The following is a 26,887-nucleotide window of genomic DNA, read 5'->3' on the forward strand; positions in this document are numbered from 1 at the left end:
TTCTTTCAAGAAAAAAGGACGTAACTAGATATTCTGTCCAAATCCACCCAGGACAAAGCAATTTTTATTCCCTAAATTCTCTAGTTCAGCTTACAATATTCTCTTAGACTTCCTGCCATCATCTATCATATGTTTCAGTACTGTTTACTATGATAAACCACTGCCTGGTTTTGCCTCACAGGAAATAATTTCTGTGGTGAGGCCAGAGATTAGTTGTGCATGTTGTAAATAGGCCCCTTGCTTAATTACGATCACCGACAGCAACAAGCACCACACCTGTATACCAGTTATTTTACATCTGGGCTTTACAGTGAGCCCAGTCTGCGGACACTAAAGCCTGGGAGAAACCTATTCGCTTGAGCTGCAGGGAAGTTGTTACTAATCACTGGTAATTAAAATATGTCTACGGTTGGGTTTTGGTCTTTTTAATCAACTGTGAAGCAGAAGTGACAGACAGTGGTACAGTCTGATTTATAGCTTCTGCTTCACTTAGTTCCTGGAAGCAAAGGAAGGATTGCAGAAAAAAGCCAATGTGGGGATGTCTTTGCTGTCACCAAATGGCTAAGAGCTGCAATGGCTTTTTGTATAATCTGGAGAAGGTGGAACTGTACCTTCCTGGGCAAACTGCAAGGTAATAAGGGTGTATTCTGCTGTCCCTGCTGGGCTCACAGAGGTGGAAGTGCAGTGTGAGTCTCTAATCCTGCCTCTGGGTGTGCTGCGATACAGGGAGAGCATCTGCTTCTACCCCAGTCTGGGCTCGTCGCAAAGAAGGAACTGTCGTATAGGGCTCCAGTCCTGCTTCTTGGATAAACTGTGAGAAAGTGAGGGCATCTGCTTTCTTTCCTGATCGGGACTTTCGCTCCAGGAAGAGACCCATGCTGTCTCTGTAGGGGAGGGCAATGGATCTGTTGAAGAGAGGCTCCTCAATCCCCAGCAACTCTCGCACGTGTCGTGAAATCTCCTGAAATACAAGATAAAATACCAGAAATTCTCATTTCACAGGGCAACAGCTAATACCATTCATTCTGTGTCAGAGCAGCAGGAAAAAACTGAATTTCTGACTTTTGGAACAGTTTCACACTTGAAGTTGCAATTCGGGAGGGATCTGAACCCATGAGCAGAGCAGACCGCTCATTCTCCAGATTTACTGTGGGGGATGGCATCACATCTGGTCTCTTAGTGGCACAAATAGCTCTGCTTTCCTCTTTGCACTTCAGAAAAACAAGTAATGGGTGAATGAGCTGGAGTCTATTCTGACTAATGCAAAAAACCATTGCTGTTTGCTAAGTTATATTGTCAACAATAAAGTCTATACACAGAAGAGGTGCAAAAACTAATTAAACCAATAAGCCACATTGCTCATGAAGAAAATGATGAGTGACTGGCTGTCTGAGCCAGCTGGACCTGGAACTGCCAGTGAACAGAGCCTTGCCATTATTTTTGAAGTCACTTTGAGAATGTAACCTTCTGATTCGACTGAAGCTTTGAAATACAATTCACAAGGTTTTACTGATCTTTCACAGCATTTGCTCAAAACCTTCCCCCAACTTAGGCTTGACTCTGAAGAGCAGTACCCTACTTTGTGCAATCTCAAAAGAACACCAGACTAGTATCTTCAGTGTTTTTTGATATTTAAAATACCAGTACAGTGGAATTAAAACAAGCAGTAACTTCTCTTGTCCATGCTACATGGCTTCTACATAGTTCACTGTGTAGTTCTCTACCAAACAGCCATTTCCCTAAATTGCAAAAAGTTTCTGTCTCACTGAGCTGATGCTATCATGTTTATTTCTATAGTAACTATCTCGGTTTCGACTGTTCATAGCCTTTCACTGATATTTCTTGTTGGGAAGCTGATGTGCCCAGGATTATGGCCTTAACTTTGCACCTGCTCTAGTACACGCTTCCTGAAAGACCCAAAGGGCCACATCCTTCTCAGAGCTCTGCACACTTGGATTCTATAAGAGTAAAGTTCTCTAAAACACAAATAACTAGCAGGATAGGGCATGATCTTCAAGAACATCTAGGTTCCACTGAAGTCTGTGAGATGTTCCCAATTGACTCGCAAGCTTTGGAAAACATTACAGAGACAGTCTCATTTCCAAGATTGCTGCAATATGCTGGCTATTGCTTATCCTAGCCTGGAGGAATTTCAGTTTTACAGGAGGAAGAATGGGTTAGAGTTAATATTTCAAACCCATGGCTTAGTGTTCCTCAGCAGTTAAGCTACCACCACCATACATAATCCCTATATCCCAATGTGAGGGTGAGGGTCACAAAGCCTATAGAATTCTTGCCATCTTTGGTAAGTGCAAATGACTATACAGGCTGTATCTGGTTGTACTAGTAATACTCTTGAAGGGCTGCTGTCTGAAAAACTAAGTAGTTTGATGCCTTCTCCTCCAACCAAGAGGCAACATTGTGGCACTAGTCAATGTTTTTGGTGACATATTTTGTTTCAAACAAACAGTTAATATTGTGCAGCCAGACAGAACCGTGGTGAAATTGCTTTTTGGTGCTCTAGAATAAAACAAACAGTGTTCATACTCTAGTCGTTGGAGCATAAAGATTTTTCTCTCTTCCTGGTTATTTGAACTTCTACCTTGTGTCCTCTGGGGAAAGCAGCTTTAAATCATGATGCAAAACAAGCGATTAGGCTCTGTAAATGCAACTCTGAGTCCCTCTGTGGTTTCCATTAGGGAGGGGAAGGAGGGTAATGAAATTTAAGTCAACTTTCTTACTTTCTGAACCTTCAGGAAACTTTGGAAGGCCAGACTGTAGCCCTGAACTTCAGTCTAGTTAGCTTAACTATGAGTGTTTGTTAAATAAAAGATGTAGGTTCGAAAGGAAAATGACCAATTACATGTTTGTAAAATGAGGAAGAGACAGATGCCATTTCTGTTCAGCAAAGTGTAAAAGAAGGAAGTAATAAGGACTTGCCCTTCTGCTGCTTGAGATGGGTGGCTCAATCACTGCAGGTTAAATCTGACTAGATTTTTAGAAGTTCTATAAATCAGTACATGTAAAAATACTCAAAAGAAATTCGAGGGATATCTAAGAAAGGCACATGAATATTGCTGAGCAATTTCATGGGGCAAAAGGAACAACTTAGGCTTAAAGAAAGGCTAAGCACTTCTGATGCACTTATGGTGTCCCAGAGAGGAGGCTCGCAACCTCCAGCCAGCTGAGGATTTATACCTGAAAAGATTCAAGGAATGTAACTGTTTGGCTGAACAAATTTGGTTGTCCAGTTTCAGGCTCACTCTTGGAATAAGCAGTATGCCCGGGCGGACAAGCTATAGCCCAGCTTGCTTGCAAGCTTAAAGGGTCAGAACTGAACTCTCCTTGCTGAGGAGAGCTCCGGGACCCGCAGCCGGCCGCACCTGCATGTGGCCGAAGTCTGTGACGCCCGTGGCGGGCAGGCTGGCGCAGTTCGCGAGGATGAGGCGGCGGCCGGTGATGCCGTTGGCTTTGAAGCACTCCTGGGCAGGGAAGCGGAGGGAAAGGCGGGTGGGCCGCGGGCAGAGGGTCGCCCTCGGCCACTACGGCCCCGTCCCCCGCCGCTCACACCCACTCACGCACGCAAAGAGCTCAGGGCCACCGGTGCAGGTGGCGGTGAGGACGGGGGCTTCCCGCCCGCGCCGGCAGCCCCGCACCTCGTACTGGGGGAAGCCGAGCTGTGCCACCCACTCAGCCACCTCCGCGGCGCTCCAGGCCAGGAAGGGGCAGGCGGACCGCGGCACTCCCGCGCTCTCGGGCTCGGGCTCCGGCCTCTCGGTCGCCTCCGGCCCTGCGGGTCCCGGGCTCGGCTCCATCTGCGCCACCGGCGCCGTCCCCAGGCCGCCACGGTAACGCGTCCTTCCGGACCCCCCCGTTCCCATGGCAACCGCCACTTCCTAGAGGTGCACCCTGTTTTCCCTTCCGCCAGCCCCTCCATGCGATCAGTCTACAAAGCCGCCTGCGTCCAGCGTCTCGTGGCTCTGCGGAACTAGTTTTTCATGGGTTGCGTTGTCGAGGGGGGAGCCTGAGGGATGAACACCACGGCACCACCCTCTCCCGTCTGCCTGGCTCACACGTACCCGCTCGGCTCTTGCTGCCCCACCCCACCCCCCCCCCCCGCTCGGGTGCTTCCGCCGGCGGCGGCCGCAGCGCTTCGGCCCCGCTCGGCTCTTTCCGTTGCGGCGGGCTGCCGTCTTCGGTTCCGCGCTCGCCGGCCGCCCGTTCAGCCCTGCCCATGTCGGACGTGCTGGCCACCGCGGCCGGCTCCCGCTTCGAGCCCCCGGCCGCCGGGGTGCCGGGCGGCCGCGGCGGTCCCGCGCCTCAGGTGCCCTCAGGTACGGGCTCGGCAGGGGCGGGGGCAGCCGGGCTGGCCGCGGGGGGTAGCGGGAGCGGTTCCCCACCTGCGCGCTTCCCTCCCGGCGGCGAGCGCTTGCAGCCCGCCCGGGGTCCCTGAGGAGGAGCTCCCTCCGGCGGCGGGGCGGGCTGCCGGGCAGTGCCTGGGGGGCTGCTGGCGGTGAGGCGGCGGGCCCGGGGGCGCGTATCTTAGCGTTGGCCTTATGGCCTGGGAGAACGCCGGGAGTTTTCTTTCCGTGGTGGGTTTCCTCGTGTCTGCCGAAGAAGCCTTATTTCCATGGTGGCAGTTTGCTTCGGTGAAAATACGGTACCCTTTGCGAAGAGCAGCGTGGGGCACGAGTCCTTGGCTAACACTCGCTGTACCGGGTGGGCTGGCTGCTGGGGAAAGGGGCAGGCTGTGATGGGCTGTGATGCCCAGGCGTACCCTTCCGCAGCTGGCACCAGCGCTGAGGGGGGACCCCATCACCGCTGCGCTGCGCCCAGGGGTGCTCGGCTCGCCTGCCGCTCCAGCCCCGAAACTACAGCAACAGTTCCTGGTGTTCCTGCCCTGCGGTGGAAAGAGCGAGGATTGATGGAGGTTTATTAGACACAGGGTGCTTTCCGCGGTGAAAGAGGCCCCGTCTAGCCAGGAGCTGGACTACCCTGCCATGCAGTCTCTGCTGTGGGCTGGGGGCCTGGTGCTGCGTGTCCCTGGGCTGGAGGTGCCTCCCAGCCCCGAATTGACTCTGAAAGGGCCAGTGGCTGTAAGGCTTATCATCAGAGCTGCAAAAGCTGGAACATTTCCATGCCCAGTTCACTGCCTTAATGCGATCAGACAGAAGGGCTGTGGAGCGCGTACCACAGTCGTGTGGGGACAGAGCTTTCCCAGAGTTCGGGAGACCAGGAGCCATCTTTATAGACAGTCCTTTTGGCAGTGACCTAGGAGTTTCCATCTCATCAGTGCCCCGTGGGAACTGCTGCGTGATTATTTTTTTCCAGGGCTTTGTCAGCCCAGTTTCACATGATGAAATTTGGCCTTGTTCTGTCCTAAAACTAGGATTCGTTGTTCCTGAATGAACCCTGCTTCTGAGAGTGGTTCTCCACCAAAATCATGTATGGGTTTTTGTTCTCCCTTTCCTAGGGTTGAGACAATTAAAAATCTTTGTTCTGCAAGGTGTTAGATACAGCTCATAACATGAAAAACTGATTGGCACAGCTCTTCATTCCATAGACATGTGACCTTGTCAACATCTGAGTGCTGGCTGTAGTTTTTCCTCCTGTCTATGCATTCTAAAGACTGAAATTTATTTTACCTTCTCTCCTTATATTCTCTTTGTTGTTAGAAAAGGAAAACTCAGCCCCAAAGACAGAGTCTGCAGATCAGCTGGTTCATTCTTTGGAGTCCAGTACTTCACAGAGCAGGTATGAAAACTTTTTTGTGTACTGTGGCCGATGTGCATGACAGTCTTTCACCCCTGTGACCTCCTCCATATGGCAGTTGATTCTGTGCAGGTGAAGATGAGGGACTGGAGACTGAATTGTCTGCTTTGGAACAGTATATACCAGAATCAGTATAGGAGGGGCTGTTCTTACAGGCTTAAGGTTGTTCTAAAGCTTATGAAATGATGACGTGTAGTTCATGGTTGAGCTATTCAAGTCACAGAATCATTCAGCTTGGAAGGAACCGTGCAAGGTTTTGTAGTCCATTGTAATAAACTTTCAGCAGGATAATTTCTCTATCCTGTCTGAAGGATACTTTAATAATTAAGCATTCCCACTGTCTATAATTCTGGTGGAAGCTGAGCAAGGAAACGCCTTTTACTGTTTTCTTGACAATGTTTTGGTTTTTTTTCTTCACTGTCCTTCATTAATTCTGCTGATCAACCCTGTTATCAGATGTTTGGCTTGTTATCTATTGGGCATGTGGTGCTCGTGGCCGAGTCATTGCATTGGTTATAAGCACTAATACTGTATGCAGTGGAGTTTTGTTTGCCATCATACATTTGTTGCACAGCATACAATTCCAGAAATGTGTGAGTTAATTACATCAGACAGTAGATAAACCGTAACCTCATTGAAAAAGAGGGTGGAAAAGAAATTCCATCAAAAATAACAAACAAACCACCCTGCTTACTGAAACAGCAGTTTGATGTCATCTTGGCTTGATGCTGATGACATCTGTATCAGCCTTCTTGACTCCAAACGTGTTCTTCCATCTCTTTATGATGTCCTCTAATTTTCTTCAAAGAGTTTACTATAGACTGTGAGCAAAATGGCCAAAGTAGATGCTGGATACTTGTGGGTGTTACCTGATAAATTTGTCTAAGTTAGATCTCCTTTTAAAGGGACGAGGGTGGTCTGAAAGGGTTGTGTGAGGAACAATCAGCTGAACCCTGTCTTTGTAAATCTGCTTATAAAGCTCGTTTAGCTCTTCCTAATCTTTCAGTGACACTCGAGCTTCAGTGGTGTCTGGAGGAAAAAAATTCCCAAGCTGTTAGCTCCTATGTTGATGGAGACCCTTTTGAGCAGATGTGTGCACCTGTGGTAGGTAGCAAGTGAGCAAATAGCCCTTCTAGGTGTGACCATGCAACTGCTAAGATGAAAACCAAATGGGCTGGAAAACGCTGGCTTAGAAGTCCATATTTGTCCTGGGCTGCCAGAGAAATTGTTACAGATCACTGCGAGAGTTCTTCCTTTAAAAAAATGTCCCTTCCAAGTGTCCCTTCTTTTCTTATATTGTCCATCTGCTGCCATTTTGTGTATCCTGATATTCAGCTCATTTGACTTGTTCTTACAGACCTGGTCTATCATGCCATTTCTAGAAAAGGAAATCACACTGTTGAGAGAGTTTAAGAAATGGCTTTATTTCTGGGTAAAATCTGTATCCCCATAGGAGTAAAGATTTAGAAACAAAAGCCACATCTACCCTATTCTAGTCTTCTCTATGGATGCAGCAAGGAATGTGTCTGAGTTGAGCTGTGTATGGGTTTTCTTAAATATTTTTTTAAACTATTCCACACTACACTGATAGTCTGCTCCATTGCTAATGAGAATATTTCTCACTTCTGAAAGGAGATATTTGAGGAAATGCGCATATTTTCCATTACTGCTGTGTTCTCATGTGTCTGATCCTTTAGACCAAGGCAGTTGAGGTTGCTCTTACAGTGCTGTGAGAAGGTTTTGCTTTCAAAAGGGTAACTGTTTCTATTGTTATTAAAGGCTAGGTTGCTTCTCGTGGAAGTTTCACATAGTATCTGAGAGTATGACAGAGGAAAGTCTTCTGGCATAAAGGAAGTTGTCCTTTCTTGAGCAAAATGTTGCTACTGATTTCTGCACTTAGTACAGTGCTGGTGAGCTACCATGCTGTGGGGCAAGTGCAGTGAATTACTGCCGTCTAAAGGATGGTAAATACAGAGTATTTCACTGAAGTTGTTCCCTCTGACTCCCATGGAAGATAGTCGCATGGAGATGATGGTAGGGCTGGGGTGCAAAGGGCTCCTTGTGTGGTTGGCAGGTGCTGACCACAGAAGCTTGTTCCCTTCAGTCCATTTGAATTTGAGTATCAGAGCAGAGTGATTCCTCTGCTGGTTGTGCCCTGGATGCAAGTGCTGAATTGTAGTGCTCTCTCCCTGAAAAGGTCACAGATTGGGTCGCTTGTGAGTGTGGGCACGACAGAGGATTCGAAGGAAGAAGCTGGTGCTTTGGAGGACCAGGAAGTGGCTGAACTAGAAGAGAAGTTGCCTGACCCAATCCAATCCCTCAAAGAGGTAGGTGGGTGTTTCTTATGTCTGAAAGAAAGGACAGAGGTGCAGCAATAGTTCTTCCACCTTACTGCTGTGCTTATGGCTATGGGACTGAGGCTTTAAGAGTTGTGTTAAGACACAAGTAGTATTAACATAGATTCAGTTATATTTTTTCTATACATTAGCAGGAGGTAAATGTTATCAGTCTGATTTGCAAAATCCCTCGTGTCTCTGGCTAGTCCTCACTTCCTTGCAGTTTTTGGCTCGCTGAGGCTTCAAGGTTATTCTTACCTTCTGCCTCTTGTCTGGGGCTTCTGAGAATTCCTTTTGTGCAGATTTATGGAAGAGAGAACTGAAAGTGACTCCGCTGTCTTTTGTTTCTTCTGGTGAGCAGCCAATTTGTTTGCATTACAGATACAGTCAGGAATACCTGTGCAAGTGGCATCCAGCTCAGGAGCTGTGAGTTTGCATATATAGGCTGGCCCTAGTGAATCGGATGGACTTTTAACTAGGATGCAGCAAATGGCAGTTTGATTGTGGCTATAGGCTAGATGCACACAGAGCTGAAACAGTCTCTGTAGAGAGGTTGTGGCTTGGGAATTCTTTCCAAGAGTAGTCAGCTAAATCTGTAAGGCTATTGTTTTGTCAAGAGGTGACAATTAACTCTGAGGCAGATGCAAAGATGTTCCTGCCCAGGGACTACTGGGGAGGCAAAGGTGTGTGTAATTTGTGAGACTAACGCAGTATTTGACTTCACAGTTCATGGCTTTGGTGCTATGGGGGAAATAATGCAGAGAGGTGTCTCAGAGCCAGCCAGTTCTTTTTAACTAATAGAAGCTTCTGCAGGATCTGACTTGGCTTCAGAAAGATGCGTGAATTACTAATGAATTGTTTTAAGTCCAGCTGGGGACTTTCTTACCATGATGGTCTTTGTGACGATGTTTCTTACGTGCTTTGTGCAGGAGGCTGTTGTCCGGATAACCAATTACCATGTGCCTCAAGGAGCAGGGGATATAGTCATGATTCAGTCAGATCACACTGGTGCTGTGGATATCCTTTCAGCTGAGCTAGAGACTGCAGACCTCCTTGGGGACCAGAGGAAAGGTGAGTCCTGAAAGGAAAACACTTGTTGGGGCCACTTGTTAAGTGCCTGGCCTGGGTAGAGAAGAGCAGAGGCTGTCCTGGAGTTGCTGCTAATTCCTGCTGGAAATTTGGGCTTCTAGCTAGTGAGTGGGAAAACTTTGCATCCAAGGCTTCTGGGAGCAGGTTCCAAAATGCAAAAGCCTTATCAGAAATAGCTTCTCTGTTTTCAGGTAACAGTTTGTAAGTAGTGAAAAGTCGGGTGAGCCCACTATCTTTTCCCTTGTCTCAGCTCAGCCTCCCCCTCTGGCTCCACCCACGATGTGGACCACTGAGAAGACAAAGGAATTCAAAGCCAGGATGGGAAAGGAGAAGAATGGCCGGATGGTGGTGAAACGAGGCGAGGTGGTGACAGTCCGCGTGCCAACCCATCCCGATGGGAAATGCATTTGCTGGGAGTTTGCTACAGATGACTACGACATTGGGTTTGGAGTCTATTTTGACTGGACCACGGTTACTAGCACTGCCATTACTGTTCAGGTCAGTGAATCCAGTGATGAGGAGGATGAAGAGGAGGAGGAGGAAATTGAAGGTTAGTGCAGAGCTTATAAGGGTTAATTTGTGGTGCTTGTTGCCATGCTGCTGAGAGCGTCTGTCATGCTGTAATTTCCATCTACTTTGTTTAGTCAGCCCACTTATTATCTCTGCAGCCTTTTGGGTTCCTGGTTAGGCTGTGATGAGAAAGCATTTAGCTCTTCCTGCTTCAGTGTATGTCAATGGCTGTCCTTCTCCAAGAGCATTCTTAAAATTGAACACATTGAAAAATAAAATCACTTGTTCAACTTCTAGCTGGTAAAAAGATTAGGGTCTGAAATTTTAACTTGAATGTTTTTCTTAGCCTCTCAGACTGAGAAATTTCTGGTGGTGAGTAGGAGCAAAAAGGTTTTGTTTCTAGGATTGGTGGGGTTTTTTTGTTTGGCTGTTTCCTCCTCGTCCCCCACTCCCTCCCTGCCCTGTACATCAGTAGCTCCTGCTGGCTGCATTTGAGAAGAATGCTACCTGTGTCTTTGTACTTGTGAAACACACAGCAGTGTTGCCTGTTCTGTGGTGTCAGTGTACATGTGACCAGTGTAGCTGGGGGGTTGGTGTCTAAAATTAATTTTACGGGTTCTTCAGAGGGGTAGGTTCCTGTATGAAGAATCCTCTTGGAGAAGTGAACTGAAGACATAAACACAGTGAGGTTATAGCTAAGAGTTTTCCTGGGTTTCTTTTGCTTCAAGTCTATATCACTGACCACTGTTGTGTGTATAAAAGCAGTGAGGTGTCTAACAGGTAAGGCCAGGGAGAGGAGACCAGGCTGGCAGGCAGGTGGATACTGTCCCATCAGTATTCCCAAGAGAACTGGTTCTCAGCATGTCCTTTGTCATGGCAAGGAAAGCTGGACTTTATGGGTATTATTTGCAGAAAGGTCAGAGCAGATACTATGGGTAATGCTGTCATAGTTAGCCTTCCATATATCTGCATGCCTCTGCTGCATTCTGGTCGTGTTGATTTTTTTTTTTTCTGGACTACCTAGTGACTTAACTGGCTCTTGCATACTTACATGTCTTTTTCCCCCCATTCAGGACTTGCCCCTGTTGGTGACGTGGAAAGGGGCTCCAAAAGCTATCTGCGGAACCGCTACGGAGAGATCATGCCTGTATATCGGAGGAACAGCCATCGGGAGGTGCAGGCAGGCAGCCATGAGTACCCAGGCGAGGGCATCTACCTGCTGAAATTTGATAACTCGTACTCTCTCCTCCGCAATAAGACTCTGTTCTTTCATGTCTATTACACTAGCTGAAGAAACAGGCAGGGGCAGGGACGGCAGGCAGGTAATGATGAGTGTAGCAGGCTGCCACCCAGCCCTGGTACCACCTGATGGGCACTGCTGTGTGACAGAACCAAGGCACAGTTCTGCCAGCTCCTCTTCAGACACTAACTAGTTTCTCCCCACACTCTCCTTCCCTGCTGTCCCAGTGGAGAAAGGTAGTTGTGACTGCCTGGTTGTCCACAGGCAGCTGCTCTTTCTATAAAACTTTGAGAGGTCTGCTCCGCACAGGCATCGGGCTGGGCCTTCGTGTCACGGCCAGTAAACGCCCAGAGGCCAGGTTCAGGCAGTCATGGTTTCGATCTGTTGCGCTGGTATGAAATGAAGTGAAAATATTCTTGAGCTGTTACTATTTTGTGAATAACTTTTCCAACTCTCCTGCTGCGTCACTAGAGGGCAGCTGTCAGCTGCAATGAGCCGAAAGCACAGCTGGCTTGTCACCTAGCCACTGATAATCTCGTCACCTACCACCCCTGCATGTCACCAGCAGCCAGAGCTTCCTGCGCTCGCTCGTGTGGGTGAGGGCATGGCTGGCCAGCGGCAGCCCCTGCCGCAGGGGCTAGGCCATGCTACACCAGGCGGGCCCCAAATGGAACAGGGGAGGGGGGGGTGCACACCTACAAATCCATAAGAAGGTTTTCCTACAGATTAAGAATTGGATCTTATACCTGTTGATGGTAGGGATATGTAGATGATTAAAACTTCAGCGACCACCAAAAGTTTTTTTTTCTGTAATCCAGATGTGAAGCAGAAGAAATTACTGCTGTGCTGCATAAACACAAAAAAGGTTGGAGTACAACCAATAAATATACAGGGAATGTTTCTAAGTAGCAGCATGTTGGTTCACTGGTATTGTAGCCAGCTGGATAATACTACATGTAGCAAGGAAAAGGTTCCCCAGAGAAGTGTAGCTTGTCGGCTGCTATTGCTGTTGCAAAGGTATTGTTAGAAAAGAACATCTCTGCTCAGAAACTCAAAAGGTGTAGGATTTAACCAATCTTTTCTGTGAACCAGAATCAGCAAGGCCACTGCTAACCCTGACCACATGGTAAAGGATGGAGTTCCTTGGCATGTTTTGGTAGCTAGCAATGGGATTAGTGATCACCTTCTGCTCAAGTACTGGCAGAGTTGAACAAGGATTAAGTTAATCCTTCAGAGATGAATTTTAAATCATGTTTATCTGTAACTTGTTTATTTTAATACTTTCAACTTGAAATCATTCTCTTTTCTAAGAATACTGCTGTATTTACATTTTGATACCTCTTTGCAGAGACACAAAATGTTTGTTTGCATGGTGATTCTAGTAGAGTTCTGAGTTTTAATTTTAAATCCTCCAGGTAAAGCACCTCTGCTTGGTCTGTTCCTTCTATTGAGAGGGAATGATGGACAAAATTATTTTGGGGTAGTTAAAGCCAAAGATTCCTCTCTCGTAGCAGGGCCGCATATTTCCTATTAAGCCTATATTGTAATGCTGTGCAATTTGCTCCATATTCAAGCTCTTCTTTTAACCTATATCTGCTTACTTATTCACTGCCCCAGAGCACTTAGTAGGTCAAAATGGTGAGAGAGAGAGAGAGAGCGCAGTCAGTCACAGGAGAGTGGAAATGCGAAGAACACTGGTTGGAGCACAGTGGCTTTCTGGGTGAGCAGGCAGGGAGCACAGTTGGTCAGGGTAAGGAGCAGAGTTGTTGCTGCTTGGGACCCTGAGATGGAGAGAAAACAGCCACCTTTCTCAAAAGAGCGAGAGTGTGTACTTGGGCAGTGGGGGAGCTGCAAAGCTGCCTTATTCAAGCAGGGGCAACCACAGGACAATCTTGCAGGGAGACAGAACAGTAGGGCTTGGTATCTGTCATTTAGCAGCTTGCGGAGGACTATTCCTTCCTTTAGCCTCTCTTGGGGGGAGATGAAGGACCATCTCGTGGCCTTTGTACAGCACTTGAATCAGGCCTGAGCAACTTGGGTAAAGTGCTCTCTTTTTTTTTTTTTTAATCCTTTGTCTATCAATTTCCTAGACACTAAACAGAAGAAGATAGAAGATACCCTTCAGTCAGACCACAGTGTCAGCACTGCCCCACTCAATGACTGCCTTTGGTCCTCTGCTGTGAGATCCGCAGAACCCTGTGTGCACTTGCTGGTTAATATATGATACGCTGGCACCCACTCCGCTTTCTAATTAGGATTTATTTACGATGAAGGGAACTCTGACCTGTACATATATTAGATATTCCAGAATTATTGAGCCTCAGCTGCACGGCTTATTGCAGGCTAGTGGGTTATATGCACTAAAAACCTCTTTCCCTTATAGTGTGGCCTCCCTTTTGCTAACTTTGCAGCTACTTCCCCCTCCTGTCTGTGGGTTGCTCATATTAAGGGTTGAAATATATTTTGTCATGTTGTAAGAAGTTAATAAGGCCTGCCTCACAGCCAATTTTGATCACTCACTGACAAATAGTATGTGCCAGTTTTCAAGCCATTAGTTAGTGCTTTTAGTTAAGATAAGTTGCACTGTAGGTGGTAATCCTATTGCTCAATTCTAGCTTTCTGAAGTGTGAACTGACCTTTAAAAGGCTCAGGTCACTTGTTTGGAACTGTGCCCGTCTCCTAGTCTCACTGACTTAAGCCCAACGGCAGCATTGAATATGGTATGTCATCCCAAGCAGCATGTGCCCAGTCTGCACATGCAGTGTGCCCATAGATAGGTCTGCTGCAGTGCAACTGAAAGCATTCGGTGTGTGTTAGTTCACTGCTTAAGTTTCCCGGAAGTATCTGGTATCTCTTATGAACACAAGGTAGTTCTAGGCACAGAGTATTTCATCTGCAGGAAACAGAAGCTTCACAGTTGTACAGGATAATTCCTCTTTTTGTTTTTTTTTTTTTTTTAATTTCCACATTACATGAGTATTTTGTTTCTCAGGTATTCAGATAGCATTCATTATCCAAGACAACTTCTCTTTGGAAGGATATATAGTCTTTAATTTTCTGATAAATCCAATAACTTGGCTGCGTGGCTAGTGATTAACAGCAGCCACTCCCATTTAAAATCAAACCCATAGTTGGTCTAAAGAAGTAGTCTTATTTCTCCTCTGTCCTTTTTTTCAGTTTGGTATATCTCCTGGATTTGTATCCAATCCTGCTATGTGGCTGAGGCAGTGATGGAAACCCTTATGATTTTAACTTGAGACCTTTGGAACTAGACCTTTGGTCTACAAAGAAAAATGAATTAAAAAGGCAGTTGCACTTCAGAGAGGGAAGTTAATCCTCAAGAAAGGAAAATTCCTTCTTTGTTTCTGTGGAAGGAAGATTTCAGATAGGTTTTTAAAATGTGTTTCTTCTCCCTGTAAATTGTGTATAGAAATTCAAAAAGCTAAAACAAGGAAGAAGCTTCTTTTGCATTTTGGGTTTGCTTTTGTGAAAGCGCAAAATTATTTTCCATTTTGTTTTGAATATAATTTAGATATAGAAATAAGATTTACATGTTCAGTCAGAGATATAAGACAGTCCTGTAGGGCAAGACTTGTACAAAAATGAGCTTGTATAATTGTTTATAATAATGGTAACAATCTGTTGGGCATTTATTATGTCAAAGAAGGTCATAAGCTCTCCATTGTTTTCCCTTTTCCCTTTAGGTGTAATGTAACAGCAGGAGTTTAAAATGTATATATTTTACTGAGGACAGAGAGTTAAAATTGCTTAAATCAGGCACCACTTGTACTGATTTAGTTTACTCACAAACTCTTTGGAGGACTGTAATATGGATCCTTGTGGAAGGTTATTGGTGTCAGACATAGGCTAGTTGCAAATTAATCCTTGGGACCCATATAATAATTACATAGATTATTATTGGTAATGAGCTGTTTACATGAACAGGTAAGATGAAGATGCACAAGAGAAAAAGCTTAGTTGTCTGACTTCAGGTGCTAAGAAGAACGTCAAGTTACTATGCAACTGAGTCTAAAAGACAGCCACACACCTTTCTTTTTTGGCTGTGCGCTTGTCTCCTTATAACTGTGTGTGTGCATGTAACCTCCATCTGTGGCCTGCAGTGAATCAGTTATCGTGGTGCTGGACCTGGTGAGGTGCATTAGAGGTGCACCTTGTCACATGTCTAGTTGCTGAAAGACTTATTCCATCTTGTGGGAAATTAGGGTAAAGAATGAATCCCTAAATGAGTTCACTTTTATCCCCACTGCTTATACTGTTCCTTGTCTCACCCTACTAAAGCCACTCTACAGAGGAGTTATCACAAGGTGCCTTAGGAACAAGGAGCATGTTTGAAATAAGAGCCATAGATGTCATTAATCCAAGGTAGTTCTTCTCCTTGTTTCTCTGCCCATTTGGGTAGAGGGGAGGCACTTCCTAAGGTCAGGCAAGGAGAGCACCTAAAAGCTGTTCGTTAGACAGCCTTGTTGCTGTAAGACGAGTAGTAGAATGGTGTCTGAGTTTCCTGGTGCCCTAAGATCTATGCCTTTTAAAATCATATGCTGCTGTCAGATATCGAGGACCACCAGAGGACTACTCCTTTTGATGTGCTGATGCTGAACCTGAGGAACACTAGAGGGACGTAGAAGCGCATTCCTTGTGGCCATTCATCATTTTTTCTAAGAAGAGTGTCTAAATCCAGCATTGTGAGTAGTGTGTGCTTATGCGTATTGAGGCTGGATAAGAGACCACAGCAACAAAGTTGGTTTTTTGATCTACAAGTATGAAAGAAAAGACTGTTTCTCCTTTTCTCATATATGGGAAAATATTGGCTGTGATAATGTCATGTAGATATTACAGAACATCTCCATTGGTAGAAGGAAAAACTGGGAACCGATTGTGTTAAATACATTGGCTAATGAGACTGTGAAAGAAGCCAGTTTAGTGGGAGTCAAAGTGTTAAGTCATCTAAATAAGTTGGTTTGCAGTAAATACGAACTAATTAAATTTTTGGAAGGTACGTAAAACTGCAGAATTCAAATGCATCGTTCTAGGAGGAGAATTTTCTGTGGGGTTGTTCCACATTTGCCTCCAAAGAGTGTCTGGCAACTTATTCTGAAACACTGGTGCTGTTGCAGCTGAAGACACAACATCAGGCCAGGTGGACGATGGGTCTGACTCCCCTTGGCTTTTCTGCATTCCGTTTTGGATTTTACATGTTGCTTTTTCAGAAGCTTCATCACAAGAAATGTACCCTTTATCAGGCAGGAGAGAGGAAGAATTTCGTGATCCATCAGTGAGGGTTATCTGGTTTAAGCCCATCTGGACTGGTGAGCCAAGTCCCTTGAGCAAGAAGCTGGATGCCAACCATTAAGCTCAGACCTAAGAAGGCTTTGCCAAGTAACGACCTTGAAGTTTAGGAGCTGCGTTTGGAAATTATAAATAGCTGGATATAGTCTCCCTCCACCTCCAGGATGCCCTGGTGACTATCTGCTCTCCTCAGAGGGAAGCAGTCTGCTCTCAGCTCACTGCTCTAGGCTGCTAGTGTAGTCTTTCACTGGGGAGCATCTTGTAGCTGGTCATACCTTTTTCAGACCTATGTTCTTGTGAACTGTGATGGTTGTCTGTCAGTCCTTATTTATGTGATGTGAATATTTTTGATGTCCTGTGATTTCAAAATTGAGTTCTCAGCGCCAACCATTTGCTTTTCATGTCCTCCCAAGATACAAGTTTTAAATAGAGGAGAGGATATTTTAAGAAAATGTGGCACTGAACCTCTTGCTGAAGGACACATATGAAGACTATATTTATAGTGTGCTTGCACTCCTTCTGCGCTTGGTTTGTATTGTTTATGTTTGATGTGTTGTGGCTGATTTGTAATAGTGTATTGGAACTTATTCCCTTTAAATAAACTTTTCACTATGCAACCAAGAACTTTGTCTTCTGTTTAAAGTAAGAGAGAGTCTTGATATGAAAAACTGAACTACAGACTTTCCAAGAAAACAAGAATACAATTAAACTGGGTTTTATGAGCAAAGAAGAGGCAAATACTTATAATGTACTTTGCAGTGTTCTGGACATTCTGGTTGCAAATGGATAGGAAAATGCTCTCATCAGCTGGTGATGATAGTTCCAGCTAGGAAATTTTCTGTCTGTTAAAATTACTTGCTGGGAAATTTTTCTTTTTTTAAATTCTTCAAATTCTCTGCAGTGCTTGAGATTTTCCTGAGTACCTGAAGAATTGGAAAGGAATGAGCAAATAGCCAAGCTCATATCATGGACACTGGTAGAGTTTGAGTGTTTTACCCTCCAGTGCTTCGTATTGGTACTTCTCACCTCTGTTTGCAGAGATCCCCTATAGCTAGCTATTGTGTTACTTCAGCTTTCAATCTGAAGGATTAAAAGCATCTCTTCAGTTACCAGGTACTGATTAAATTATCTAGAGAAGTGTTTGCCCTTTATAGGTCCTCATAGCTGCTTGCCCATCAACTTTATCTTACTATGAAGACTACCTTTAGATGGCCTGAAGGAAGCACCTGTTGCTCAAAATGAGGAATACCTGCAGCCTGAGCCATCCTTCCTCACGTGACTCATTATGAAGCTGAACAGGATGAGTGCTGCAGAAGTTCAGTTGTCTCTGTTCTAGTCCTGTGTTTCTTTGGAGTACTTTTATAAAATAATTGATAGGCAGGAGCAATCATAAAGCAAGTTGATCAAAGGGAGAAATGACTCTGCCAAGTTAAAGACATTTTATCTCATTTTAAGACCACTGAAGAGAAACAGTGCTACAGCTATCTGATTACCATGCGCTCACTATGAATCCCTGTCCTTGTCCTTGGCTCAGGCACATGGCCAAGAGAAAAACTAAGCAACTTGGTAGGGATGGAGGGAAGTGATGTGAAATTTCACGTTAGTTCTTTCCCACTGTGGTTGGGCTGCAGCAGAAATGTTCTGATCACGAGCTGCTCGGTGAGTTTGTTGGCCCTGCCTGGGAAGTGACTTCCCTGTTCCAGCTGCACATGGAGAATATCTTTGGCTGTTGAAGCCCTGTCATTGCTTTTAGTGGTGTTTATCAACAGCAGTTTCGAGCTATTCATTCTTACACATGGGGTGCTGGATATACAGTGGAGTCTCTGTAGTAACTCATATACATTTAATTATTGTTTAAGGAGGATCTGCCACCATCCTGCCCTCTCTTGGTGGTAGTCCTGACTGTGGAATAAGAGAAGCAAGTTTCACACCTGCTCCTGTTTGAGAGCTACAAGAAACACATACAGACACCATCATTTAGGAATCGGCAAACAACCTATAATTTGCTATGGAGGCGAGGGTGGGTCTGGCTTAGGACGGCCAGAGCTGCTGGCCTTGCTCTCCCACCTCCTCCCCGCTGCCAGGGCTGTCTCCAGGCACTGCCGTGACCGAGGGACGCTGCGGTCTCGGGCGCTCCTAACGCCGACCAAAGCGGTGCGGCCAGGCCGGGCCTCGCCGGGTGCCTCCGCAGGGCGGCCGGGGTGGCGGATGGCCGGCACTCGCCCGCCCGCAGCTGCGCCGCGGCGCCTTAATGGCGGCACCCCGCGGCGCGTGCACCCACCTGCCGCCATGCTGCCCACTTGCCGCCATGGCGCCCGGCCGAGGCCGGGGGGCAACACTCAGGAGAGCGGCCTCGCCTTCTACGTGCTGTGGGCGCTGCGGGAGCCGCCGCGGCGGCTCGGCAGGTGCGGACCGGCCCTGCCAGAGGCAGCCTCGCCGCGGCAGTGGCTGCTTCGGAGGCTGCGAGGGAGCGGCGGGGCGGGCTGTCCCTGTCCGGAGGTGGGCTCCCCTGCGGCCTGGGGGCGATCTGCAGGCCTCGCCTTGCCGTGCCTGTCCTCTGGAGCGGCTCCAGGTCATGGCTGTGCTGCCTCCACCCCCGTGGCTGCGCTGCCCCAGCTCAGGGCTGCACTCTCTTCCCAGGCTGCCACTTACTTTCTTCATCGCATGCCTGCGCAGTCTCCTATTTAAATAATGCAAACTCTCTCCTTTCACCTTCTGCTAGCATAGATGTGTTTTAAAGCCTTTTCATGTATTTTTTGGATCTTCCATTTTAATCCTTGGTGATTATCTCTGTTTTCTGTTGTTTTTCTTCCCTCCCCTTGCAGCCAGTCCAGCAAGATGGGTTTCCAGGCTTGGCTGCCTCTGCCGTTGCCAAAGCAGCTGGTGGTGTTTGGGCTGGGAGACTGGAGCTGTTACTCTTCGGACACGCGTGTCATGGCGGACGTGCTGGTGTCCCCGGGCGTTGCACCGCAGCGGGTCGGCACGCTGGAGCCTGCCCGCAGGTCACAGTGGGAGCTGGCACTGCTGGGGTGTCAGGAGGGGCGGCCTGGAAAAGCTTTCTGCTCTGTGGTGCTGCCTGGTTCTGCTGGTGTCATCCCAAAGCTGCTGGAGCCTGCTGGTTCTCCACCATGGTGTTTCTTTCTAGTGATACTTTCAGCTTCCTTTTGGTTGCTTTCAGAGCTGGATCTTTTTTGGCTTTGGGGTGCTACCAGCTAGTGTGGAAGCAGGAATTTTTCCCTGCTCAGTGTCACTTGTGGGCTGAAAACCCATGGTCCCCTGTGCAGGTCTCTGGTATGGGAAGGTGACTGGAGGACAGATATTTTCATGGCCTCATTGAAAGAGATGGACAAAGGCAATCCTGTGAAGCTTGTTCTGACTGTCAATGGACAGGTAAAAGAACCGACATCTTCATTTCTTTCTGCCCTGGGTCCCAAATGTTGTCCATTCTGAGCTACAGAACTTCCTCTCCCATCCTCTCCTTTTCCTTCTCTTTGCTGCTCCAAGGCAGAGCTGCCTTATGCAGGTCTATTGATGCACATCTGTGTTGAGCCTAAACCCTCTGTGATGCTCCAGGCCTGCTCCCTAAACACAGCTTTGCAAAGCTCATGTGTCACAGGAGATGGGCAGCAGAGAGCAGTTCACTTCCACTTCCACTCTCTCCTGGGTCTGTGGTACTTGCACAGTTTTTTTACCTTGTGCTGAAGCCCTTGGATTTCACACCTCCCAGTGCCTGGCTTTGCTTTTCTTTTCTTTGTTTGTTCTGCTGGTGCTGGAGATGAAGGCTGGGCTATTCCCTTGCAGGGAATCTGTCCCTTGCAAGACATCTTTTTGCTCACCCTTTGTGGATGGAGGCCAGCACGCTCGGCATGTCCTTTTCTTCTCATTGTCACCATTTCTGCTGCAGCTGCTCAGAGGTGTCTCCAGCAGTACGCCCGCCCGCCCCTTCCTCGTCCCAGAGACCACCCAGTCGCCAGTGCTCCCAGCACATGATATGCCCCTTGGCCAGGACCTGGAGGGTCCCACTGTGGTATGTGTATCCTGGAGCCTTCTTCTCATTATTTCACCCTCTCCTTAGTATCTTCTCCCTCACTCATAGATGCTCAGCTGATGTCTAGTGTAAACATATGCTGTTGCTCTCCTAGTGGAGACCTGGCTAAGCAAGTTTTGGAGTCGAAGATTCACTTGTGCTAAAGAAAGTGGTACTCTCCATTGAAAAGCCTTTGGAAGGGTTGAATTTAACAGCCCTTGGTGGGATGATTGATCAGCCTGGTTACTCCTAGCATAGATGGCCTTTCTGCCTTTCCAGTTGCCTTGTGCTAGCCGTGCCTGTCACAGCCAGCAGTCTGAAAGCAGACCACTGGGCATGTAGCAGCGGGTAGCTGCATTGCTCAGCATATATTTGGCAGCTGATACTGTTGGCATGCTGGCCCTTAAGACTCAACGGGAAGATGAGCCTGAAAACAGACATCACGTGAAACTAATCTCTGGCCCAGTAATGTACAAGTCACAGTAGCCTCGAGTCTTTTTCTTCAGGGCTGATTTGACTGGGACTCTTGTCATAGGTTAAGAGTCAGAGCTCAGAGGTGACTGCTAGAGCATCCAGGCCTGGGAGGAAGGACATACACGCACCACAGAGGACCCTGAAGCCACCATCTGGCAAGGTGGAACCCAGTGAGGCCTGGAGGCAGAGTCCTGTCCACCCCAAGAAGCCCAGGAAAGTTTTATTTGAACCCACAGCATCTGAGAGAGATCTCAATGAAGAAGGTAACTCTGGCAGCTTCTAGGTTTATTTTACTGCTCTTGTGTGAATGATCTGTCAATGCTGCTGGGCAACAACTTCCCAGTCCGTTTCTCTGTATACCTGCAAGGCAAGACAGGCTTGTCTGTCTTGGCTTGCGAAATACTGAGAACTGCTCCTTCATCCTGGATAAACTGCTTGATGAATTCTTGCCTGTTGGGAAAAGGCCAGAAATAGAACGTGGGATACACTTAGTGCCAACACTCTGTACCATAACATAATATGCCTATCTCTTCATACGAGTAAAAGTGCTTTATAAATGAAGCAAGTATCATTAGTCTTGTTTTACGAAAGACTAAATTGAGGCACAAGAAGGCTACCTACTGTGATGTTCTGTAACCTCTCCATTGGTCTGTTTGTTCCCCCACTAACACCATACCACTTGGTCCATAGAAGACATTGGTTATTATTAAACTATAGACAATATGAAAAGGAATATATGTATAATTAGTGTAATTGCACTAACTTTTCAGTAGTGAGAAGGTAGCTGCCAAGGGGTTTGGAAACAAAACCTTTAGCGTCTGGAGTGTGAATTCCAAGTCAGCTCCAGGGTGTGACCAAGTTTGTGTGTAAATGATAATAACTCAGTGGTCCTCATGTGATGTGACTTCTTGGGACTCGGTTTGCTTCTCACAAAGGCAAATGTAGCTCCATCATAACGTCGCTTCTGCTGTAGGCAGTGTGAGAAGGGGGGAAATGAGCTTCCATCAGAGGGGTAAAATGCAACGGTGTCAGCATGATGGCAGTCAAAGGAAGTGTGCCCTGCTCTTACCTGTCTTTTGCATTTCTTCTGATGAGACTTTCTTCAGGACTGTTGGTCTTGCACCTTGTTTGTTGCAGTGAGGTAGCTTTGTGCTGAGGGTTGGAGGGAGGAAGGCCAGAGGGCTCTTAAACCGTGGAAAGCTGAGCACTTTCCAAGGTATGTCTGCTGGCTGCTTTCTTACGGGGCCATCTCTGTGTTTCCTCTGCAGATCTGGCGGTGGAGGAGTTGCAAGGTGAGGATCTGGTTCCTACACCCTGGTTTGTGTCTTCAGCCACTCAGTGATGCCATTCCCTTTAATGCCACAGGCCTCTCATGCTTCCTCCTTTATCTCCCCAGTGATGAAGAATAACAAGTAGGTTGTGTGTATATACTCTTCCTCCCCGTGCAATTGCTCTCAGTATAGGTGCTTCCAGTACTGTCAGGCTCTCCAACACGCTTCTGTAGCCCCTCTGAGTCTCAGGCACACCTCTGGGTGCATAGCCCTTTGAGGCAAAGGGTAAGACGTGGAATCAACTTTGATTAAGAAGTACTTTTTAGCTTGCTCAGCTAACCGCAGGGGCCTGGGAAAGGAAAGTAGGAGGAACAGAGCGGTATGAGGAATATCTCTGGAAGCAGCTCCAGGCTTCTGGTTGCTATATCTTAGGCACGAACAAGCTGTCCCTGAGTAGCCCTCCCCCACAAGGAGTAACGCGGGGGGATAGCACAACTGGGATATCCCTTCTGGGGATGGGTAATCAATGGGGAGCATCCAAGCCTGTCTGTATGCATCCTACATCTAGCCAGACTCTCTGCTGGCTCCCTCTGCTAGCGATGTCTCTCCTAGTACAGCAGCTATTCCACAAAGCCAACAGAAAGTCTTCCTTGGGAGCTATGTCTCTTGCCACCCCAAAGGGAAGGGACCTGGGGCCCTTGCCTTCCCATTTCTCCCCTCTGAGCTTTCAGCTGCCTTGTTGTCTGCAGCAGGGAAGGGAGCTCGGGGTGTCTCATCTGATTCAGCTCACAGCCCTGTCCTCTCCCCTCCCCAGGCAGCCCCAGCCCACGGTGGTGCCATGCCATGTGCCTCAGTGACCTAAGGACAGCTGTTCTGATCGGTGGAGAAGGTGTCGATCAGCAGTCCTGCAAGGATGCACTCTGGAAGCTGGAAATTGGTGGGGACTTTAGGGCTATCAAAGGAAATGGGGGCAGGGTGACTTGAGGACAACTCGTGCAGATGGAAGGGGGTACTCAGGGGCCTGTGCATAGGGAGGGGACAGCAAAGGTGTCACATCTCCTAGCATGGTCACCAGGCTGAGCTGACAGCATAGAGCACCCATACAGTGTGTGGGGTTGTATGTGAGAGCCTTCCAGGAGCTAAGGTATAAGTTCTGGAAAGAGTTGGGTGAGTTTAAAGGGGTAAAACAGCACAGTTTGCAGTCTATGTGTGATGACCAGTGAAGTGTGAGATACAGTTCCAGTGCCTTGCAGCTTTCTGCACCTTGCAGATCCTCTCTTCCACCTTACTATTCCCCACGTAGTTAGTGTTTCCCTTCATTCCTTACACAAACGCATTTCTGTATGACTCCCTCTAGCTCTGAAACACAGAAGAGGAGGAGATGAAGGGATCAAGGTCTTGAGTGAAAATTTTGTGACATATTTTTTAAATCTAGAAAAACTGAGAGCATCTTTGAACTCCCACACCAACTGTCTGGTGTTGCTCCCACAGACAGTGATTTCTGGCTTCCAGTGGGTTTCCAGCTACAAAATGCCATGCCATCGTGCTTGCATGGTCACACAGCTACCTACGACCCAGACACCAAACGTATCTACGTTGTTGGGGGCATAAGGGAGGACAAAGACTACAGCAGCATCTACATTCTGGACACAGTCACCTGGAAATGGCTCCTTGTGGCTGTAAGTACTGCAGCTCTTTCAAGACAAAAGCACAGGAGGGGTGGCAGGTCCTGCCTGAATGTGGTAATCAATGTGCCTGTATCCTTATTCCAGTAGTCTTGGTCCACTGTTGCTGCAGGTTGTCTGAGCTGCTTAGTTGGGATTGACAGATATAAGAAGGCTATGTTGAAAGGCCACAAGCTTGGCAAAAAAACAGGTGGGCTGTGCCTACAATGAATGAAGCAAGGTGAAAAAATGGTTGCTGCAGAGTGCTGTCTCTGACCAGGGTCGTGGGTGGGAGGTACTGTACAAGCGGCAGAGGGAAATGGCCTCTCATTTTATATGGTGCTGTTGAGAGCTGCACTGGATGCTGAGGAGAAGAGCTGGTCTTCTCAAATCAGGGACTGCTCTGAGCATACCAGATGTCTGAGTTCTTTAGTTGCCTGTCATGTCCTTGCAGAGGGCCCTGTCAGCGAGAGACTGTCTCTTTCCTGGCTAAGTCACAAAATTACTTTTACAGAATAAGCCTGGATGAGATCTTTCTGTTCTCTGTCATCTTCTGAGGAAGCTGGGGTAGGAGGTTCACTTCCTTCTCTCATCAGAGCATTCTGGTGGTGCAGAGTTCAGAAAGGATGTACTGTGTGCCTGTGTGGCAAAGATCTGGCTGGGGAGCCAATAAAGTGAAAATTGAGACTTGACAAACTCACTGCATGGTGTGGGCCCCTTTCCTATGGGTCATGCAGCAAATAATGCACTTCTTGTAGCAAATGTATGTTGAACTTTTTCCAGGCTAAAGGGAGGACGCCAGTGCTCACCTACCACAGCGCAACTGTCTACCGCAAGGAGCTCTTTGTTTTCGGAGGGACTTTCCCCAAAAAGGCATCACTGGCACTTGGACCCTGTAGCAATGTGCTCTATGTCTTCAATCCAGAGCATGAAATTTGGTATCAGCCCATCTCTGAAGGGGAGAAGCCACTGCCTAGGCTTGGGTGAGGATGCTCTTATTCCAGCTGTATTCCAAAATAGAGCAGGAAACCTCTGCTCACCTTCCCTCCCACCCCAGTTTAATTTCCTAAATATTAAGTGATTGTTTTCCACCAGTGTCCCCTGAAGACAGGGCTACAATTTGAGCAATGTAATTCCCAGTACCTCCTGACATGAATCCTGATGGGATTCTGTCCTTGGGCTGCAGTGGCTGTGGGTAGAGGCAGGAGTAGACTGAAGCTATGGCAGCCCAATAGCAGAAGCCAAGGCTGAAACATCAGTTTTGGCACTTGCTGAAGATACTTGGTTCACTTGCTGCTTCTCTGCCCAGGCATTCAGCTACTCTACTGAAGAACAAGCTGCTCATTTTTGGGGGTCGGAGGACTTCTTTCTACCTCAGTGACATGCACATCCTGGATCTGGGTAAGAAAGTCTGTGCCAGGTGGATGCCTTGGAAAGGTCTGTTCTAAGGCAGGGACTGGGGAATGAGGCATGCTCAATGGGAAGGTAGCATTAATGTCATAAAAACTCCTAACTAGGCAATGGAGGTAGAAAACTATGGGGTAAAAAAACCATTTCTGGGGTAAGAGGGGAGCAAATGGGGAAAAACAAGAGAGTGCTTTTTTGGAAGAAGCTGGGTAACAAAGAATACACGTTGCTGATGTGGCAGAGTATGGAAGTTTTTGTCTACTTATGAGGCTGAGCTTTTTGGACGTTTCACCTGCCTTTCCCCTGCCTGTCAGGTTTCATGGAGTACACACCAGTCCCCCTCCTCGCAGGACAGCCTTCTGCACGTTGGTAAGATCCTGTTGTAGACCCAGGAGCTAACTTCTTCCTCTGTCCCTTCTCTTTGAAGCCAGGTTTAAACAGTGCTTGTCATCAGACCCCGTTGTGTATCTCTGTCCCATCAGTCAAAATACAGTGGATGGCACCTCTGCTGTGGGACCAGAAATTCTTGTGCTGTCCTAGTTGGCATCTATAGGGTGGGGGGGTACAGACCCCTCAGTCTCCCTGGAAATTTGCCTTTCAGGGTAGGGGAAGTTTTCTGCCATGTGCTAGTGAACTGTATTGCCTGCTGTGTGGCCTCCACAGTACCCAGAGTAAAATAGACACACAGAGAGGAAGAAACTCTTGTACCAGGACTATGTTGTTCCTCAAGGGACACTATTGCCCCCTAGAACAATGACTAAATCAGGCCAAAGCCCAGCTAGCCAGCTATCTCCCTCCATAGAGCAAAACAGAGGAGTTTCAATAGCTCCTTCTGAGATAATGAGGTGCTTTTCAGGCCTGATTATGGCCTGGCCTGCAGAGGCAAGCAAACAGCTCTTTCAGGGTTATTCAGCAGGTCAGGACAGAAGAGAAGCAGAAGTAAACTTCTGTTCTGCAGCTTAAGCCCACAGCCTCCTGCTGAAGTCTGCCCACCCCTGCCCATTGTTGACTGAGGCAACCCCAGCAGGTTTTGCTGCAGTCATCTTTCAGCTTTGCTTTGGTTGCAGTTTTCATGCAGCTCTGGCAGTGTCGGACCAGAAGGTTCTGATCAGTGGAGGTTGCAATGCCAGGGGAGCCCTGCAGGATGCCTTTGTCTTCCACCTAGGTGAGTGACTCTCCTTCCTGCTTTCTGTAGCTGAAGGTGACTGTTGGGCTGCAGCGGTGTTTCTGAACACCTAGTCTGGTCCATTTGTTTCATCCCTTGCACTAGGAACAGGTTTGTCAGTATTGATAGCTGCTTTCTACTTCAGATACTCTTTCATGGAGCACAGTGATCCACCATGACCTCTGCTCTGTGCCCCGAGCTGGCCACACATTGCTTGACTTGACTCCTGCCCACCTGATGGATGTGGACAAGGAGAACAAAGAGGAGCATAACCTGCACACAGTGTTGGTCTTTGGGGGCTCCAACTGCGCTGGGACCTTTTACAATAGCACGGTCAAGATCCAGCTGGACCTAGGATAATGCACAATACTCATAATGAGCCTGGAACAGCCAGGGCTCTTCACCAGCCTGAATACAGACATGGATGGCAATAAATGAGTCCAAGCAATGTGGCATTGGTTGCACATGTATTGGGTGTACAATTTGGGTGTTGTGTATTTGGGTGAACGCTACTTTGGCACAAGAGATCACGGGTTTGTAAAGCCTTTCTGAAGGGTATTGCCTTCTTCGGGCAGCTGATACACAGCATCATACTGGCAGAAATTCCCTCCCATATCTCTGGCGT

The 26,887-nt window shown here is 47.4% G+C and overlaps 3 protein-coding genes across 4 annotated transcripts; 2 read left to right on the top strand and 1 right to left on the bottom strand.

Annotated features, from left to right (window-relative positions):
* Positions 1-283: 283 nt before the first annotated feature.
* SAMD15 (sterile alpha motif domain containing 15) lies at positions 284-3,862 on the bottom strand. 2 transcript variants are annotated; one of them, XM_075753799.1, is made up of 3 exons: positions 3,657-3,862; positions 3,384-3,482; positions 284-961 (listed from the first exon to the last, which is right to left on the bottom strand). In XM_075753799.1, the coding sequence occupies exons 1-3, from the start codon at positions 3,813-3,815 to the stop codon at positions 695-697; spliced, it is 525 nt and encodes a 174-aa protein (XP_075609914.1). In that variant the 5' UTR covers positions 3,816-3,862; the 3' UTR covers positions 284-694. The 2 variants fall into 2 exon arrangements, with proteins under 2 accessions (XP_075609914.1, XP_075609915.1); XM_075753800.1 differs by lacking the exon at positions 3,384-3,482.
* Positions 3,863-4,057: 195 nt separating this feature from the next.
* Positions 4,058-16,875, top strand: TMED8 (transmembrane p24 trafficking protein family member 8). Its single transcript, XM_075753801.1, has 6 exons — positions 4,058-4,334; positions 5,676-5,754; positions 7,970-8,099; positions 9,038-9,179; positions 9,448-9,747; positions 10,781-16,875. The coding sequence occupies exons 1-6, from the start codon at positions 4,235-4,237 to the stop codon at positions 10,996-10,998; spliced, it is 969 nt and encodes a 322-aa protein (XP_075609916.1). The 5' UTR covers positions 4,058-4,234; the 3' UTR covers positions 10,999-16,875.
* Positions 16,876-18,462: 1,587 nt separating this feature from the next.
* Positions 18,463-26,658, top strand: LOC104634745 (uncharacterized). Its single transcript, XM_075753011.1, has 13 exons — positions 18,463-18,659; positions 19,080-19,256; positions 19,539-19,644; positions 20,159-20,281; positions 20,817-21,018; positions 22,024-22,047; positions 22,841-22,963; positions 23,518-23,705; positions 24,474-24,673; positions 25,000-25,091; positions 25,412-25,466; positions 26,165-26,262; positions 26,408-26,658. Exons 1-13 carry the CDS (start codon positions 18,463-18,465, stop codon positions 26,620-26,622), a joined length of 1,800 nt encoding a protein of 599 aa, XP_075609126.1. The 3' UTR covers positions 26,623-26,658.
* Positions 26,659-26,887: the final 229 nt, after the last annotated feature.

This window comes from Balearica regulorum, chromosome 5 (assembly GCF_011004875.1).
Source record: "Balearica regulorum gibbericeps isolate bBalReg1 chromosome 5, bBalReg1.pri, whole genome shotgun sequence".
Lineage (NCBI taxonomy): Eukaryota > Metazoa > Chordata > Aves > Gruiformes > Gruidae > Balearica > Balearica regulorum.